At 41.7% G+C, this 16,389-nt stretch overlaps 1 protein-coding gene across 8 annotated transcripts in view; it reads left to right on the forward strand.

Moving 5' to 3' along the window:
- Nucleotides 1-16,389, forward strand: part of PARP4 (poly(ADP-ribose) polymerase family member 4) — a 126,324-nt gene that overhangs the window by 61,406 nt on the left and 48,529 nt on the right. For all 8 annotated transcript variants that reach the window (XM_070239392.1, XM_070239398.1, XM_070239393.1 and 5 more), the window contains exons 21-22: nucleotides 3,734-3,871; nucleotides 15,048-15,243. In XM_070239392.1, coding sequence (XP_070095493.1) covers nucleotides 3,734-3,871; nucleotides 15,048-15,243 — 334 coding nt within the window. The remainder of the gene's footprint in view (nucleotides 1-3,733; nucleotides 3,872-15,047; nucleotides 15,244-16,389) is intronic.

The raw sequence follows: 16,389 nt of genomic DNA on the forward strand, positions 1-16,389 counted from the left end.
TAAAAGGATGCCTATGGAGACAAGTAGATACATGGAAATGTGTGTGATACAATGTTTGGTGAAAGAGCAGAATTTGAAAGCTGTAGACACACTAACTACAGCCACGTGAATCACATGGAAACTCTAGAAACAAACATCAGGTGACAGGAGCTGAACCTAACAGAGGATAGTTTTTCTTTTTTACTTAATATTTTTAATAGTAAGATTATTCTACTTTTTCCCGTGAATGTATGACTTTTGATGAAGTCATAATGTTCGTTAAAGAAAGCGAGAGAGTGAAGGGGGAGGGAGAAGGGACCCCCCTCTCTTCAGAGGGAGGACAGGAGGGAGGGATAGGGAGACAGACACAGAGACCCCACAGTCCCAGTCCAAGAGCTAGGAAGGTCAAGGTTGAGTGAGAATTCTGACTCCTGGGGCACAGTGCAGTGTTAGAATTTGCAGTCAAACATACCTGAGTTCAGGTCATGACTCTACTCCTCCCTAGCCAGGTGGCCAATTCATTGAACCTGTCTGACTCTCAGTGACTCTATCTGTCAGATGGTCTGACCTGCCACCCTTGTGGAATCAATGATGAGGACTGGGCAAGAGAGGCCGCTATGAAAGTCCTTTATAAGCTGTGAAGCTCTATCCACATGTGGGTTCATGATGACCCTCTGTGCTGCTACTTTGCATGTCTCTGTCAGCACTGTGGCTTGCTCAGATGAGGTCATTGGATCCCAAACCTTCCAGTGGCCCTGGATCACATGGTGCAATAACTGTGAATAAACACATGAGGAGTAATTGGGCCCTTGTGTGGATTGTGAAATCAGTGCTCTCTTTTTCCCACAGGTAAACCCCTCCTCCCTGCCTTCTTCCCCAAGGCCTAACCGGCAAGAAATCCCCTGGGAGCAGAGAGCTCCCTAACCTCCAGAACTCTCTCTGTCCCTGTCTTCCTGCCACCTGGCGCTGGGGCCAGTAAGCCAGACTGCCGACTGAGATACGCAAGGCAGCAGTGTAGAGAATCCCACGAACCCACATGTGGACAGAACTTTACACAAAGGACTCTCATTCCAGCCTCTCTGGTCCTCACCATTGATTCCACTGAGGTTTTCTGGGCCCCTGAATCCAGTGGATACAGTTATGGGAGAGACATGGTCCCCTAAAGCTGAGTTGCTCACTTGGGCAGCACCACGGACAGCTCTGTGCCCACAGGCCTGCCTCCCAGCGGGGCAGGGGTCCTAGAGTGGCCCTAGCGATTACAGTCCATTCTTGCTGGTGATAGTTATATTCTATACAGTAGCCACAAACACTGAAGGAGCAAACACCAAGCCACGGCTCCTGGGGGAGATAGAGGGTGGGGTTCCTGCCAGCCTCTGACCCCAACATTTTCGTCAACCAATCCAAACATAACCTTGTTTTATGTGAACCACTTTAAATATTTTAGTTCTTTTCTAGTGGCCTCCAGAGTTTTAAATAATAATTTTTTACTGCATGTTCTTGATTCATCTGTTTCAAAAGTTATCTTTTGACTTCCTATTGTGGTAGATGAAAATCACCTCTCTCACCCCCTCTGCTCACCTCCCTCTCCACTTTTTCTCTCCCCTTCGTTCCAAAAGTTATATCACAATTTTTGGCTAAATCAATAGTCAATGTTTAAATTATTAGAACCATGTCAATGATGTTTACGTTGAGCCAAGACATGTATTATGATAACATAGTCTTTTTTTTAAATCTATTTACATAGTATTTCCTGAAAAAAAAAGGTTGCCTTTTTTATTTGCTTAGTTTTCCAGGACTGTTTCTTCTCATGTGCTCTAACATAGCCGTTAAAACCCCTCTCAATACTATTTTTCACTATTGAATGCATCAGATAATCTGTCAATTCATTTTTTCCCCTGAGACCTCCTTCCTCCCGAATCTCCACTCCCCACCAGCTTGTTGCCGTGGGGCAGCTGCTCCCCTCGGGTCTCCATTTAATGTTCTTGTTCTGTTCCCTCCATTTGGCAAAGCACAACCTCCATTAACTTCCTAGTAAGAGTGTACGGGCAGCAGTATCTAAAAATATCCACACGAGACACAGAACGCTTGTTAGCTGCTCTGAGGCGAGTGGGGGAGTGGCCGAGAGCCCTTGACTTGAGCCCCGGCAGCTGGCTGGCTATTTGGTGGTGTGTCTGATGGTGGAGTTTCAGCCCTTCTGTGTTATTCAGAAGTCCTCTAGGGTGTTCACAGAGGACGACTGGGGAGGGTGACGAAGAGCCCCACATCTTAGGATGTGACTTTCCTTCATTCCCTTGTTTGCTGCCCTGTACACCTGTGCTTCATTGTACCTGGATTCCCAAGTCTGGATTCTGTTTGGTTGAATTTCTCTAAATAATAAATCTTCAGTTTCCTTTAGTGAGAGAACAGGGTGCTGGCTGCTTGTCTTCTTGGAGCCAGGAGGGAGCCTGGGGATCCGACAGCTTAGGACAGAGTCTATCCAATAGTACTGCCTGCAGTTTTCTGCAGTACCTGGTGCCTCTAAGGTGTGAGCCTTCCCAGGTTGCTGTAGGGCTGTTGAGCCCACTGCTTGTGGCTGTCCCCTCCACAGGACTCAGGTCGTAGCTTCCTCCACTCTGGCTAAGTCACCTACCATGCCTCTATCAACTTTGCATCTTCTTAAAATTTGTTGACATCTTTCGTCTGCTATTATCTTTGTTTCTGTTCTCAATATCTTTATGAGTTTATACCCTTTTATTGTAGGGAGTTTTAGGCTTTTGCTAGGGAATGGAAATAAACACATGTATTGAATCCCTCCTGAGCAAGCAGCCCTCTGTTTCAGATAGCTTTTGCTATATAATAGACAATCTCAAAACTTTGTGGTTTAAAACAACAAGCTTTTGTTATTTCTCACAGTTTTGTGGATTGGCTGGGCAGCTCTTCTAGGCTGGGCTGGCTTGCCTGGGACAGAATGGTCTAGAATGGTCTCACTCCCATACCTGGCTGTCGGCCTAGTATCAGCTAAGTTGATGGCCATATGTCTCTCATCATCCAGCAGGTTAGCTCAGGTTCATTCATATGGTAGTGGAAAGTTCTCAGTAGCAACAAGGGAGGGCAAACCCCATTGATCAAACACTCTTCAAGCCTCTCCTTACATCATGCCTGCCAATATTTCACTGGCCAAAGCAAGTCACATGGCCAACTACAGATTCAAGGGCAGAGAAAAGATACTACCTCCTGACAGGAGGAGCTGCAAAGTCACATAGCAAAGGGGCGAGCACACAGGAATGGAAAGAGCATGTGGTCCTTTTATAATCTACTACATTGCCTTTATCATTTTAAAGCTTATCATCTACATTTTCAAAAGTTATATTTATGAAAATATAATTTTAAAATAAGATGTAATTGTAAGATTTCTGTTGAATTTTCTATTTTACTATTCTAAGTTATGATTATTTGGTGTACTTTCTGCAGTATGCAGATAAGTCTGACTAAATACACAAATCTAGAATCTTTGGATCCAGGGTTTGAGACTGTCTCAGACTCACCTAAATTTGACTGTGTATATGAACCTTAGAAGTTCAGGAGGGTAACTATATGATAATATTCACACTTCTAAAACCTACAGTTCATAATTTTAGAATTTATTACCACGTTGTTGATTCTTAATGGAGTTAGGTAGATTATGCAAGAGTTTGCTACTTGACAGGTAAGTGCAAATGGATAATATGGTATGATTCCCTTATTTACTTTGTTCTCATGGTTGTTTATTTTCTAGAGTACAGACTGCAAAGCTGTAATTAGCACCGTGGAAGGTAGCTCCTTAGACAGCAGTGGATTTTCTCTCCACATCGGTTTGTCTGATGCATATCTCCCAAGAATGTGGGTTGAAAAACATCCAGAAAAAGAAAGTGAGGTATAGTACTTCTTACTTAAAAGTAGGAGACACTGTTGAAAAAATATTTCAGAATAGACTATTTAAATTTGGAAATTATTGATAGTCCTGAAAAACTAGCATTACAAAATGAGCTTTCACCACCCCAAGATTTTACAACTAAAAATACTTAGGATATCAAGCATGACAAACTTCTGAGGTTTCAGCCAGAACTCCCATATGGCATATTTCCTAGAAAGAGTGTAATTTTTACCTTAATCCCTACCAAAAAGAATATCTACCTTTAGACATCACATCAGTTATTCTGTATGCTATTTATAGTTTTTAAGTATCGATACCACAAAAACAGCTACAAAATTATTTATGGTCATAAGACCATTTTATGTGACTGTGATGAAGAATCTCTTCTTATTAAAGCAAAATTTGAAAGTGACATTGGCAAGATGGCTGGATAAGATGTCCTTCCCATGTCTCACAACCTCCCCCCCAACAACAATTATTTGCATCCGTTCATGGACAGAAGTGCCTTGTGGGAGCTTTGGGATCCAGTTAGGACATTTGGAAACCCCAGTGCGATCCAGGACTGAGGAGAGCCTTTTGAGAAGGCAGGCTCACACCCAGGCGGCCAACTTGCTGACCATGGGCCTGGCTGCAGAATTGGAAATAGCTTTATACCTCTGAGAACTCAGCTACAGCCCTGTTTGGCTTGGTCCTGTCACTAGCCCCATACGCCAGGGAATCCAGGAGGAGTTAGGCCCACCTGTGCACCAGGTAATATGTGTACAGAACTTGGTCCCAGCTGTGGGCCCTGAAGTGGCCCATGAACCAGCTACAGCCCCTCTAGGCTGTAGTCCAGGAGCCCCTGGAGGTAAGCCTACCACACCCAGTCAGACTGTAGATTCTAAAAGGCCCAGTAACTGGACTCCAACTTGTTCCAGCCACAGTTGTCAGAGTCCTGCTGGCACAGGGACCCTGCAGGAGACACCCCCATCAGCATCGCTGGAGACCCTAAAAGGGCCCCATGCTTGTTCACAGCCCCCTCACAGACAGTCTTCCAGCAGTGCTGAGTGTGCAGGGCTTCGGAGGGAGACACTCCCATCTGCACCACCAGATACCCTGAAAGCACCCTATCCACATCTCCAGCCCTCTCAGAGCCACAGTCTGCCAGCAGTCCTGTGGTCCAGAAAACCAGCAGGGGACACTCATGTCTACAACCTTGGAGATTCTGAAATGGCCCTGTATTCAGCTCTAGCCCCCTCCTAGCAGCAGTCCACAAGAAGTCCTGTTGGCATAGGGACCTGCCAGGAAACACTCGTGTCTGCACCTCAGGAGGTCCAAAAAGGACCCTATACTCTGTTCCAGCCTCTCCAGCCATGGTCAGGGATCACTCAGCCTACCCAGAGACCTAGTAGGAAACATAGCCCTCCACACCTCCAGAGCCAGGTGTGCAGACCTCAGTCTTGGCTGTGGAACCTGAACCAGCCCTGGACTTGGTTCCAGCCTCTCTCAACCATGGTCCAGGGCCAATCCTGCCCACCCAGGGACCCATCCACTGACTAGGCAGGAGCTGACCAGGGACCTAGTGGGAGCCACATCCATCCACATACCTGGTAGTAGTCTCACTGACTGAGGACCTGTGGACCCTGAAGTGGATCCTTGTCCCAGGGTTAACCTACTGAAGAAGGCACTGGATGGAGGCAGTCCCCCCCACCCAGGGACCAGACTGGATCCACGCCTGCCCAACCCCCTAGTAACAAGCAGGTCAACAGCAGACCACACTGCAGACCCAGCAACAGCCTCAAAACTGACCTCAGCCCAGCACAGCTGCAGTTCTGGAGGCAATCCTCTCAGCCCAGGGAACCAAGAGGAGAAGGTTTTTACTGGCTGAAATCACTCTGTAAAGACTGGAAGAGGAGTTCACTCCTTCAAATGCATAGACACCAACGCAAAGTTACACAGATCATGAAGAATTAGGCAAACCTGACACCACTAAAGAAACTAATAAAGCTCCAGTGACCCCAAAGAAATGGAGATCTATGATATGCCTGACAATGAATTCAAAAGAATCATCTTAAGGAAATTCAGTGAAATGCAAGAAAACACAGATAAACAACTAAATGAAATCAGGAAAACAATATATGAACAAAATGAAGAGTTTAATAAAGAAATAGAAACCAAATAAAAGAACCAAACAGAAATCCTGGAGCTGAAGAATACAGTGACAGAACTGAAAAATTCAATAGTTTAACCAACAGATCAATCATGCAGAAGAAAATCAGTGAACTGAAAGACAGATCATTTGAAATTAAAGGAACAAAAAGAAAAAGAATGAAAAAGAGTGAAGAAAGCCTACATGAAGTATGGAATACCATCAAGCAAATGAACATTTGCATCGTGGGCATCCCAGAAGAAGTGAGAAAGGGGCAGAAAGATTATTTAAAGAAATAATAGCAAAAATCTTCCCAAGTCTTGGGAGAGAGATGAGTATCCAAGTATAGGCAGCTCAAAGGACCCCAAGCAAGATCAACTCAAAGAAGATTACTCCAAGACACGACATAATCAAAACATTAATCAAAGACAAAGAGGGGGCTGGCCCGGTGGCATAGCAGTTAGGTTCTCACACTCCACTTTGGTGGCCCGGAGTTCGCAGTTTGGATCCCAGGTGCAGACCTATGCACCGCTCATCAAGCCATGCTGTGGCAGGCGTCCCACGTATACAATAGAGGAAGATGGGCATGGATGTTAGCTCAGGGCTAATCTTCCTCAAAAAAGTAAAAAAAAAAATCAAAGACAAGGAGAGAATTTTGAAAGCAGCAAGAGAAAAATGACTCAACACATACAAGGGAACTGCCATAAGACTATCAGCAGATTTCTCTGCAGAAACTGCAGGCCAGGGGGGAGTGGGATGATATATTCAAAGTGCTGAAAGAAAAAACTGCCAACCAAGAATACTGCTCTTTCGGGTTCCTGTAGCCAACTTCAACACATGTGTCTTGGGGGCTGGTTGGGGACTTCTTCCCAAACCACCATGCAAGTCCAGGTGTTTAGCTGTACTTCTGACCAACTGGCTATAAATTAGAGGTTTTCATGACCCCCTCCTTGGGTTTGATTAATTTGCTGAAGTGACTCACGGAACTCAGAGAAACATTTTACTTACTAGGTCACCCGTATATTGTAAAAGAATATAACTCAGGAACAACCAGATGGGAGAGATGCACAGGGCAAGGTGTGGGGAAAGGGTGCAGAGCTTCCCTGCCCTCTCCAGGCACATCACTCTGCCCACATCTTCACATATTCACCAAGCTGGAAGCTCAGAAGTCTATCTTTTTGGGTTTTTATAGAGGCTTCATTACATAGGCATGATTGATTAAATCATTGGCCATTGGTGACTGAGTCAAACTCTAGCCCCTCTCTCCTCCTGATGATCTGGGAGTGGGGCTGAAAGTTCCAACCCTCTAATCACGTGGTTGATTCTCCTGGAAACCAGCCCACATCCTTAGGTGCTGGTCCAAAGGTCACCTCATTAACATAACAAAAAACCCTTTATTGCTATTATCACTTAGGAATTTCCAAGGGTTTTCGGGGCTGTGAGCAGGAACCATAGATGAAAACCAGATATATATGAGAAATATAGATGGTCATTCAGATGACCAAATATATGTTTCTTAGAAATCACAGTATAGTATAAACCCAGTAAAACTGTCCTTCAGAAATGAAGGAGAGATAAAGACATTCCCAGACAAACAAAAGCTAAGGGAATTCATCACCACTAGACCTGCCTTACAAGAAATGCTAAAAGGAGTTCTTGAAATGAAAGAACACTAAGTAATAACATGAAAACTTATAAAAGTATAAAACTCACCTGTAAAGGTAAATATATAGTCAATTCAGATTGCCTTAATACTATAATGATGATGTGTAAATCACTTTTACCTCTAGTTTCAAAGTTTAAAACAATAATATTTAAAATAACCATAGCTACAATAATTTGTTAATGGATGCACAATATAAAAAGATGTAAAGTGGGGCCAGCCCAGTGGTGCAGAGGTTAAGTTCGCATGTTCTGCTTCTGCAGCCCAGGGTTCACTGGATCAGATCCCAGGTGTGGACCTATGCACGGCTCATCAAGCCATGCTGTGGCAGGCGTTCCACATATAAAGCAGAGGAGGATGGGCATAGATGTTAGCTCAGGGCCAGTCTTCCTCAGCAAAAAGAGGAGGATTGGAGGCAGATGTTGTTAGTTCAGGGCTAATCTTCCTCAAAAAAAAAAAATCATGTAAAGTGTGACATCATAGCAAAAATTTGGGAGGAAAAGTAAAAGTATACTTTTTGTATGTGACTGAGAGTAAGTTGTTAGCAGGTTAAAATAGACTGTTATATCCATAACCTGTTTTATTTAAGCTGCATGGTAACCACAAAGATAAGACATATAGTAGTTACACAAAAGGTAAAGAGAAAGGTATTAAAGCATATAAATACAAAAATATAAAATACAAAGGGAATAGTAGGAGAGGAAGAAAGGAACAAATGAACTAAAAAACAGTCAGAAAACAATTAACAAAATGGCAATAGTAAATCCTTACCTTTCAATAATTTCTTTAAATATAAGTAAACTAAATTCTCCAATTAATAGACACAAAGTAACTGAATGGATAAATGAAGAACAAGATCCAGAAATATGCCACCTACTAGAAACTCGCTTTAGCTTTAAGAACACACATAGGGGCCGGCCCCGTGGCTGAGTGGGTAAGTTCACGTGCTCTGCTTCAGAGGCCCAGGGTTTCGCCAGTGCAGATCCCGGGTGTGGACCTTGCACTGTTCATCAGGCCGTGCTGAGGCGGCGTCCCACATGCCGCAATTAGAAGGACCCACAACTAAAATATACAACTATGTACTGGGGAGCTTTGGAGAGAAGGAAAAATTTTTTTTTAATAATTTTAAAAAAAAGAACACACATAGACTGAAAGTAAGGGATGGAAAAAAATATTCCATGCAAATGGTAACCCAAAGAGAGCAAGAATGGCTATACGTCTATCAGATAAAATAGACTTTCAGTCAAAATGGGTCACAAAAGACTAATGAGGTCACTATATCATGATAAAGGGGCCAATTCATCACACAATTTGACAGTTGTAAATATATATGTACCCAATATTGGAACACCTAAATATTTAAAGAAAATAGTAACAGAACTGAAGGGAGAAATAAACAGCAATACAATAACAGTACAGGACTTCAATACCACACGTTAAACAATGGGTAGATCATCCAGACAGAAAATGAATAAGGAAACAGCAGACCCGAATAACACAATAGACCAAATGGAATTGTCAACTTAAAAGCAAATTTGCCAGTTATTTTACCTTCAAGTTTAGTTTTATCCTTGAGTTTATTCAGGAATAGCCAAAAAAAATTGCAATTGGGGATGTGCATGCTATGGTGAACCATAGGTAAAGCCACAGAACAAAGGAGGGGAGCTGCTTTTAAAGAGAAAAGGGGGAGAGGGAGGGGCTGTTCTAAAGGAATGTCTGTTGGGGGAAAGTAGCAGTTCAGTGTGGAAATGGCTTCTCATTGGCTGAGCTGCAGCATTTCTCATTGGCTGAGCTGTGGTGTGTCTCATTGGCTGAGCTGCAGCACTTCTCATTAGCTGGGCTGTTGCATTTCTCATTGGCTGAGCTGTGGTGTTTCTCATTGGCTGAGCTGTTGCCAGGTGGGGAGGAAAATCTTCCTTCAGCAGTAAAGTCATTGTACTTCCTGTTGGAGATGCAAGCCTACAGTCGCTTCCTGGTTGGAGTACTTGATGAGGTACCATAGGGCATGAAAGCTCCCCCTACAGGCCTTCTTGACTACAATTTAGTTGAGGTTTGTCTCATTTATTTCACAAAACTAACAGCCATACTGAGAACCTTCCATCTAGCAGCACCACAACACATTCTTCTCAAGCACACATGGAACGTTCTCCAGGATGGATCATATGATAGAGCACAAAACAAGTCTTAGGAAATTTAAGATTGAAATTGTACCCAGTATCTTTTCTGACCACAGAGGTGTGAAACTGAAAATCAAGAACAGCAGGTAAGCTGGAAAATTTGCAAATATATGGAAATTAAACAACACAATCCTGAAAAACCAAGCGGGTCCACATATGGGTCAAAGAAGAAGTCAAAAGGGAAATTTAAAAAGTCTTTAAACAAATGAAAATGGAAACCCAACATACCAAAACCTATGGGATATGGCAAAAGCAATTCTAAGAGGGAAGTTCATAGCAGTAAACACCTGTGTTAAGAAAAATGAAAGATCTCAAATCGACAATCTAACTTTACAGCTGAAGGAATTAGAAAAAGAGGAAAAATCTAATCCCAAAGTTAACAGAAGGAAGGAAATAAGAATTAGAGTAGAAATAAATGAAATAGGGACTAGAAAGACATTAGAAAAGTCAGTGAAATGTAGAATAGGTTTTTTTAAAAGATAGACAAAATTGACAAACCTTTAGCTAACCTAATCAAGAAAAAAAGAGAGGACTCAAACAAAATTATAAACGAAAAAGGAGACATTACAACTGAAACCAGAGAAATACAAAGGATCATAAGAGACTTCTATGAACAATTATACACCAACAAAATAGATAATCTAGAAGAAATGGATACATTCCTAGAAACATACAACCTACCAAGACTGAATCATGAAGAAACAAACTCTGAACAGACCAATAACTACTAACAAAATTGAATCAGCTTTCAAAAACCTCCCAATAAAGAAAAGCCTAGGACCAGATGGTTTCACTGCTGAATTCTACCAAACATTTAAAGGATAATTACTACCAATTCTTTTCAAGCCCTTCCAAAAAACTGAAGAGGAGGAAACACTCCAAAACTCATTTTATGAGACCAGCATTACCCTGATGCCAAAGCCAGAAAAGCACACTACAAGAAAAGAAAGCTACAGGCCAACATCCCTGATTTATCTAGATACAAAAATTCTTAACAAAATATTAGCAAACTGAATTCAGCAGCTCATCAAAAGGATCATGCATCATGATCAAGTGAGATTTATCCCTAGGATGCAAGGATGGTTCAACATGCGCAAATCAATAAATGTGATACACCACGTTAATAGAATGAAGGATAAAAATCATATGATCCTCTCAGTAGATGCAGAATAAATGTTTGACAAAATTCAACACCCTTTCATGATGAAAGCCTTTGACAAATTGGGTATAAAAGGATCATACCTCAGCATAATAAAGACCATATATGACACACTCATAGCTAACATCATATTTAATGATGAAAAGCTTTCAGCTTTTTCTCTAAAATCAGAAACAAGACAAGAGTGCCCACTCTCACCATTCCTATCCAGCAAAGTACTGGAAGTCATAGGTAGAGCAATTAGGCAAGAACAAGAAATGAAAGGCATACACATAGGAAAGAAAAAAGCAAAACTGTCTCTGTTTGCAGATGACATGATCTTATGTATAGAAGGCCCTAAAGACTCCACCAAAAAACTGTCAGAACTAAGAAATGAATTCAAGAAAGTTGTAAGATAGAAAATCAACATACAGAAATCAGTTGCATTGCTATACACTGACAACAAACTATCTAAAAAAAAATAAAACAATCCCATTTACAATAGAATCAAAAACAATAAAATGCTTAGGAATAAATTTAACCAAAGGAGGTGAAAGATCTGTACATTAAAAGCTATAAGATACTGATGAAAGAAATTGAAGAAGACAGTTGATGAAATAAATGGAAAGATAGGAATAGCAAAGCAATCTTGAGAAAGAAGAGCAAGACTGGAGCATTACACTTCCTGATTTCAAGCTATACCACAAAGCTATAGTAATCAAACAGTACAACACTGTTATAAAAATAGACATATAGACCAACAGAACAGAATTGAGAGCCCAGAAGTAAACCCAAGCATCTGTGGGCAACTAATATTTGACAAGGGGGCCAAGAATAATCAATGGGGAAAGGATAGTCTTTTCAATAAACAGTCTTGGGAAAACTGGATATGTACATGCAAAAGAATGAAATTGAGCCCCTGTCTTACACTACTCACAAAAATTAACTTGAAATGGATTAGACTTAAGTGTAAGACTTGAACCATAAAACTCCTAGAAGAAAAAATCGGTAAAAAACTCCTTGAGGGGCCGGCCTGGTAGCATAGTGTTTAAGTTCACACACTCTGCTTCAGCAGCCTGGGGTTCACAGGTTTATATCCCAGGCACAGACCTATGCACAGTTCTTCAAGCCATGCTGTGGCGGCATTCCTACAAAATAGAGGAAGATTTGCACAGATGTTAGCTCAGCAACAATCTTCCTCAAGCAAAAAGAGGAAGATTGGCAACAGATGTGGGCTCAGGGCCAATCTTCCTCACCCAAAAACAAAACAAAACAAACAAACAAAAAGCTCCTTGACATTGGTATTGGCAACTATTTTTTAGAGATGACACTAAAAGCACAAGCAACAAGAGCGAAAATTAGTAAGTGAGACTACATCAAACTAAAACACTTTTGCACGGCAAAAGAAAAAATCAACAAACTGCAGAGGCATTTTCTTCCTTGAGATGGAAGAAAATATTTGCAAACCATATATCAGATAAGAGGTTAACATCCAAAATATTGGATAGGAAGGAACTCATACAACTCAATAGCAAGAATACTAACACAGAACATGCATCGCCTAATAATGGGAAGACGTTCTAAGAAATGTGTCATTAGGTGATTTTGTCATTGTGCAAACATCCTAGAGCCTAGAGTGCACTTATACAAGCCTAGATGGTATAGCCTGCAACACACCTAGGTTACATGGTACTAATCTCTTGGGACCACTGTCATATGTGTGGTCCATCGTTGACCAAAATGTCATTATGCAGCACAACTGTAATTTGATTAAAAAATGTGCAGAAGACCTGAATAGAAATTTTCCCCAGGAAGACATACAAATGGGCAACAGATACATGAAAAGATGTTCAACGTCGCTAATCATCAGGGAAATGCAAATCAAAACCACAATGAGAGATTACCTCACACCTGTTAGAATGGCTGTTGTCACAAAGACAAAATATAAGTGTTGGCAAGAATATGGAAAAAAGGGAACGCTTGTGCACTGTTGGTGGGAATGTAAATTGGTACGGCTACTATAGAAAACAGTATGGAGGATTCTCGAAAACTTAAAAGTAGAACTACCATGTGATCCAGCTACCCTAGTTCTGGGTATATATCCAAAGGAAATGAAATCACTATCTCAAACAGATATCTCCCCCCAATGTTCATTGCAGCACTATTCACAATAATCAGAACATAGAAACAACCTGTCTCCACTGATGGATGAGTGGATAAAGAAAAAGAGATTGTGTGTATATATATATATATATATATATATATATATATATATGTATATTTACACACATACATATACATAACAGAATATTACTTAGCCATAAAAAAGAAGGAAATCCTACCATTTCAACAACATGGATGGACCTGAAAGATATTATGCTAAGTAAAACAAGTCAGACAGAGAAAGACAAATACTGTATAATCTCACTTAAATGTGGCATCTAAAAAAAGCCGAGCTCATAGAAACAGAGAGTGAAATGTTGGTTGCCAGGGGCTGAGGGTGGACAGTTAGAAATGGGGAGATGTGGGTCAAAGGGTACTAACTTCCTGTTACAAGGTGAATAATTTCTGGGGATCCGGTATACAGCATGGTGACTGTAGTTAACAATACTGTATTATATACTTGAAAGTTACTGAGAGACTAAATCTTACATGTTCTCACTACAAAAATATAGTTATGTGAGGTGATGGATATGCTAACTAACCTTATCATGGGTAATCCTTTCACAATATGTACATGTTTCAAAACAGCACATTGTACACCTTAAACTTACACAGTGTTATATATCAACGATATCTCAATAAAGCGGGGCAAATGTTTTTTAAAATTGAAACTTAGATGATAGTAGTTATACTTTAAGTGTTGGTTGACTAATAAAATAAAAGATAAGTATGCACATTTTAGTAATCCCAATAGCATCTATGTTCCTTTTAGAATAGCGTGTTCAGATATAGTGTGAGAGAGAGGCTTTTCATTTACTGGCTCCGTAGAGAATGTTGATACCATGTGAATTTTCTGGTAGTAATTCTGTATGAATTCTGGACCTCTCAGGGGTTTACGGCCTACAAATTGGAAACTCCAGCTCTGACACTCTATTTTTCATTTGAACTCCCATAGCCATCTCATTGTTGAGTAAATAATATTGTTTCTATTTTTATAGTATTATTTTACCTGACTAGAAAGCTTTTGAATTTTACAAGTAAATCTTTCCCAATAAAAATTACACATTTATGCCAAATTCTGCAAATCCTAGCTATATGTATATCCTACTTTTTACCTTAGAGAGATGCCTGAAATATTAGTTGTATATAAACTAAATCGTCTCTCCAAAGCCATGAGAGAACATGGTGTTTTAAAAGAGCCTGGTCAGGGGGCCGGCCCCGGGCCTGAGGGGTTAAAGTTCCCTGCACTCTGCTTCAGCAGCCCGGGGCTCACAGGTTCCAATCCTGGGTGCAGTCCTATTTCACTCATCAGCCGTGCTGTGGAGGAATCCCACATGCAAAATAAAGGAAGATGGGCACAGATGTTAGCTCAGTGCTAATCTTCCTCAAGCAAAAAAGAGGAGGATTGGCAGCGGATGTTAGCTCAGGGTGAATCTCCTCACACAAAAAAAAGAGCGTGGTAAATTGATCGAACCCTTTAGTAACAGGAAGAAGCACATTTTAATTCATCTTTTCTGTAAACATGGATTTTTACACCTTGGGTATGCTTTAAATGAAACACACACTTGTAGATAGTTTTGTGTATCTATATGCCTCCTTTAATTGAGGATTATAGGATTTTTTTTGCCAGCCATTCCCACTGGCAAGTGGCACATCCCCATGAGAGTCTGAGGTCTCGTGAGAAGCAGCAGACTCAAGCCCAGGGGTTTCCACCAGTTTGTAGTGGGCTGCCCTTTATTCTCTGCCGCTCTGTCCCAGTTATGTGTCCATCATTTAGAAAGACCATGTGGGTGAGTTTTTGGATCGAAATCTTGTGCTCTCTTGTCCTGTAAAGTAAACCAGTATAAATAAGTCAGCCCAGTTTAAGTCCTGAGAAGCACCAGTCCACACTGTTTTTCTCCTTTTAGGCCTGCATGCTTGTTTTTCAACCAGATCTTGATATTGCCCTCCCTGACCTCGCCGAGAAGAGTGAAGTGGTTATTTGTCTCGATTGCTCCAATTCGATGGAGAGTGTGCCATTTTTGCAGGCCAAGCAAATTGCCTTATATGCACTGTCCTTGGTGGGTAAGAAGCAGAAGATAAACATCGTCAAGTTTGGCACAGGTGAGTGCTCCAGTCTAATGTGTCCTTTTTCTTCAATAGTAACACACTCAGGAGTAGAGCTGATGGCTTTTGGGACCCGTGACCTCATCTGTGGAGCAGGAGGTAGCATAGCATGGAGTTCCAGGACAAGAAACTTGGAGCCAGATCCCCAAGTTCAGATTCCAACTCGACCACTTACTAGCTCTAGGTGTTGCTTTGCGCAAGTTACTTCAATTTTTCATGCCTCAGTTTCCTCATCCATAAGATGAGGGTAATAGCCCCTATCTCATAGTCTTGTTGTGAGGATTGAACTAATGTATGTAAAGGATTTAAAACAGTGCCTATTCCATAGTAAGTGCTATATAAATATTACTATTTTTATTACCAGCCCTGGTGGTTTAGTGGTTGAGATCCAGGGCTGTCACCATCGCAAGCCCAGGTTCGTTTCCTGGTGAGGAAACCACACCACCTGTCTGTCAGTTGTCACACTGTGACGTCTGCCTGCTGCTGTGATGCTGAAAACTCTGCCACCAGTATTTCAAATACCAGCAGGGTCACCCATGTTGGACAGGTTTCAGCGGAGCTTCCAGACTAGGCAGACTAGGAAGAAGGACCTGGCCTCCTACTTTCAAAAAAATTGTCATTGAAAACCCAATGAATGGCAGTGGAGCACAACAAAAAAGAACAGACCAGGTTCCGCTCTGTTGTACACAGGGTCACTAGGAGCTGGAATCAACTCCGGCACTAACAACAAATGTTATTAGCAGCTGACCCAGATGCAAGCCTCTTGTTCTGATGAGTATGAGGGTCCCAAGGATATGGGCAGATCATTTGAAATCAGCACAGTAGTAGAAAATCTGTAAGGAATGGTCTCTGGAGGCATCAGATTTGCCTATTAGAAGAAAGGGAATGCCATTCTCCAGGTGGGGCCCGGGGATCTCAGCCACCAGAAGAAGCCACGTCAGGGATGAGAGCAGCAGAGTGAAGTGAGGGGGCAAGCATGTCCTATTGCTTCTTGTCTTCTATGCCATTCAGCAGAAGGCTTATCCCTTTTACAAAGGAGCCAGGGTCTGCTACTGCTGGGGGAAGAGGTCACATAAGCCTGGGGCGTACAAAGGACACGGAAGGTGCATGTGCCGGCTGCCTGTGCGATTGCTACACCCACAT

Source organism: Equus caballus, chromosome 17 (genome assembly GCF_041296265.1).
Source record: "Equus caballus isolate H_3958 breed thoroughbred chromosome 17, TB-T2T, whole genome shotgun sequence".
Taxonomy (NCBI): domain Eukaryota; kingdom Metazoa; phylum Chordata; class Mammalia; order Perissodactyla; family Equidae; genus Equus; species Equus caballus.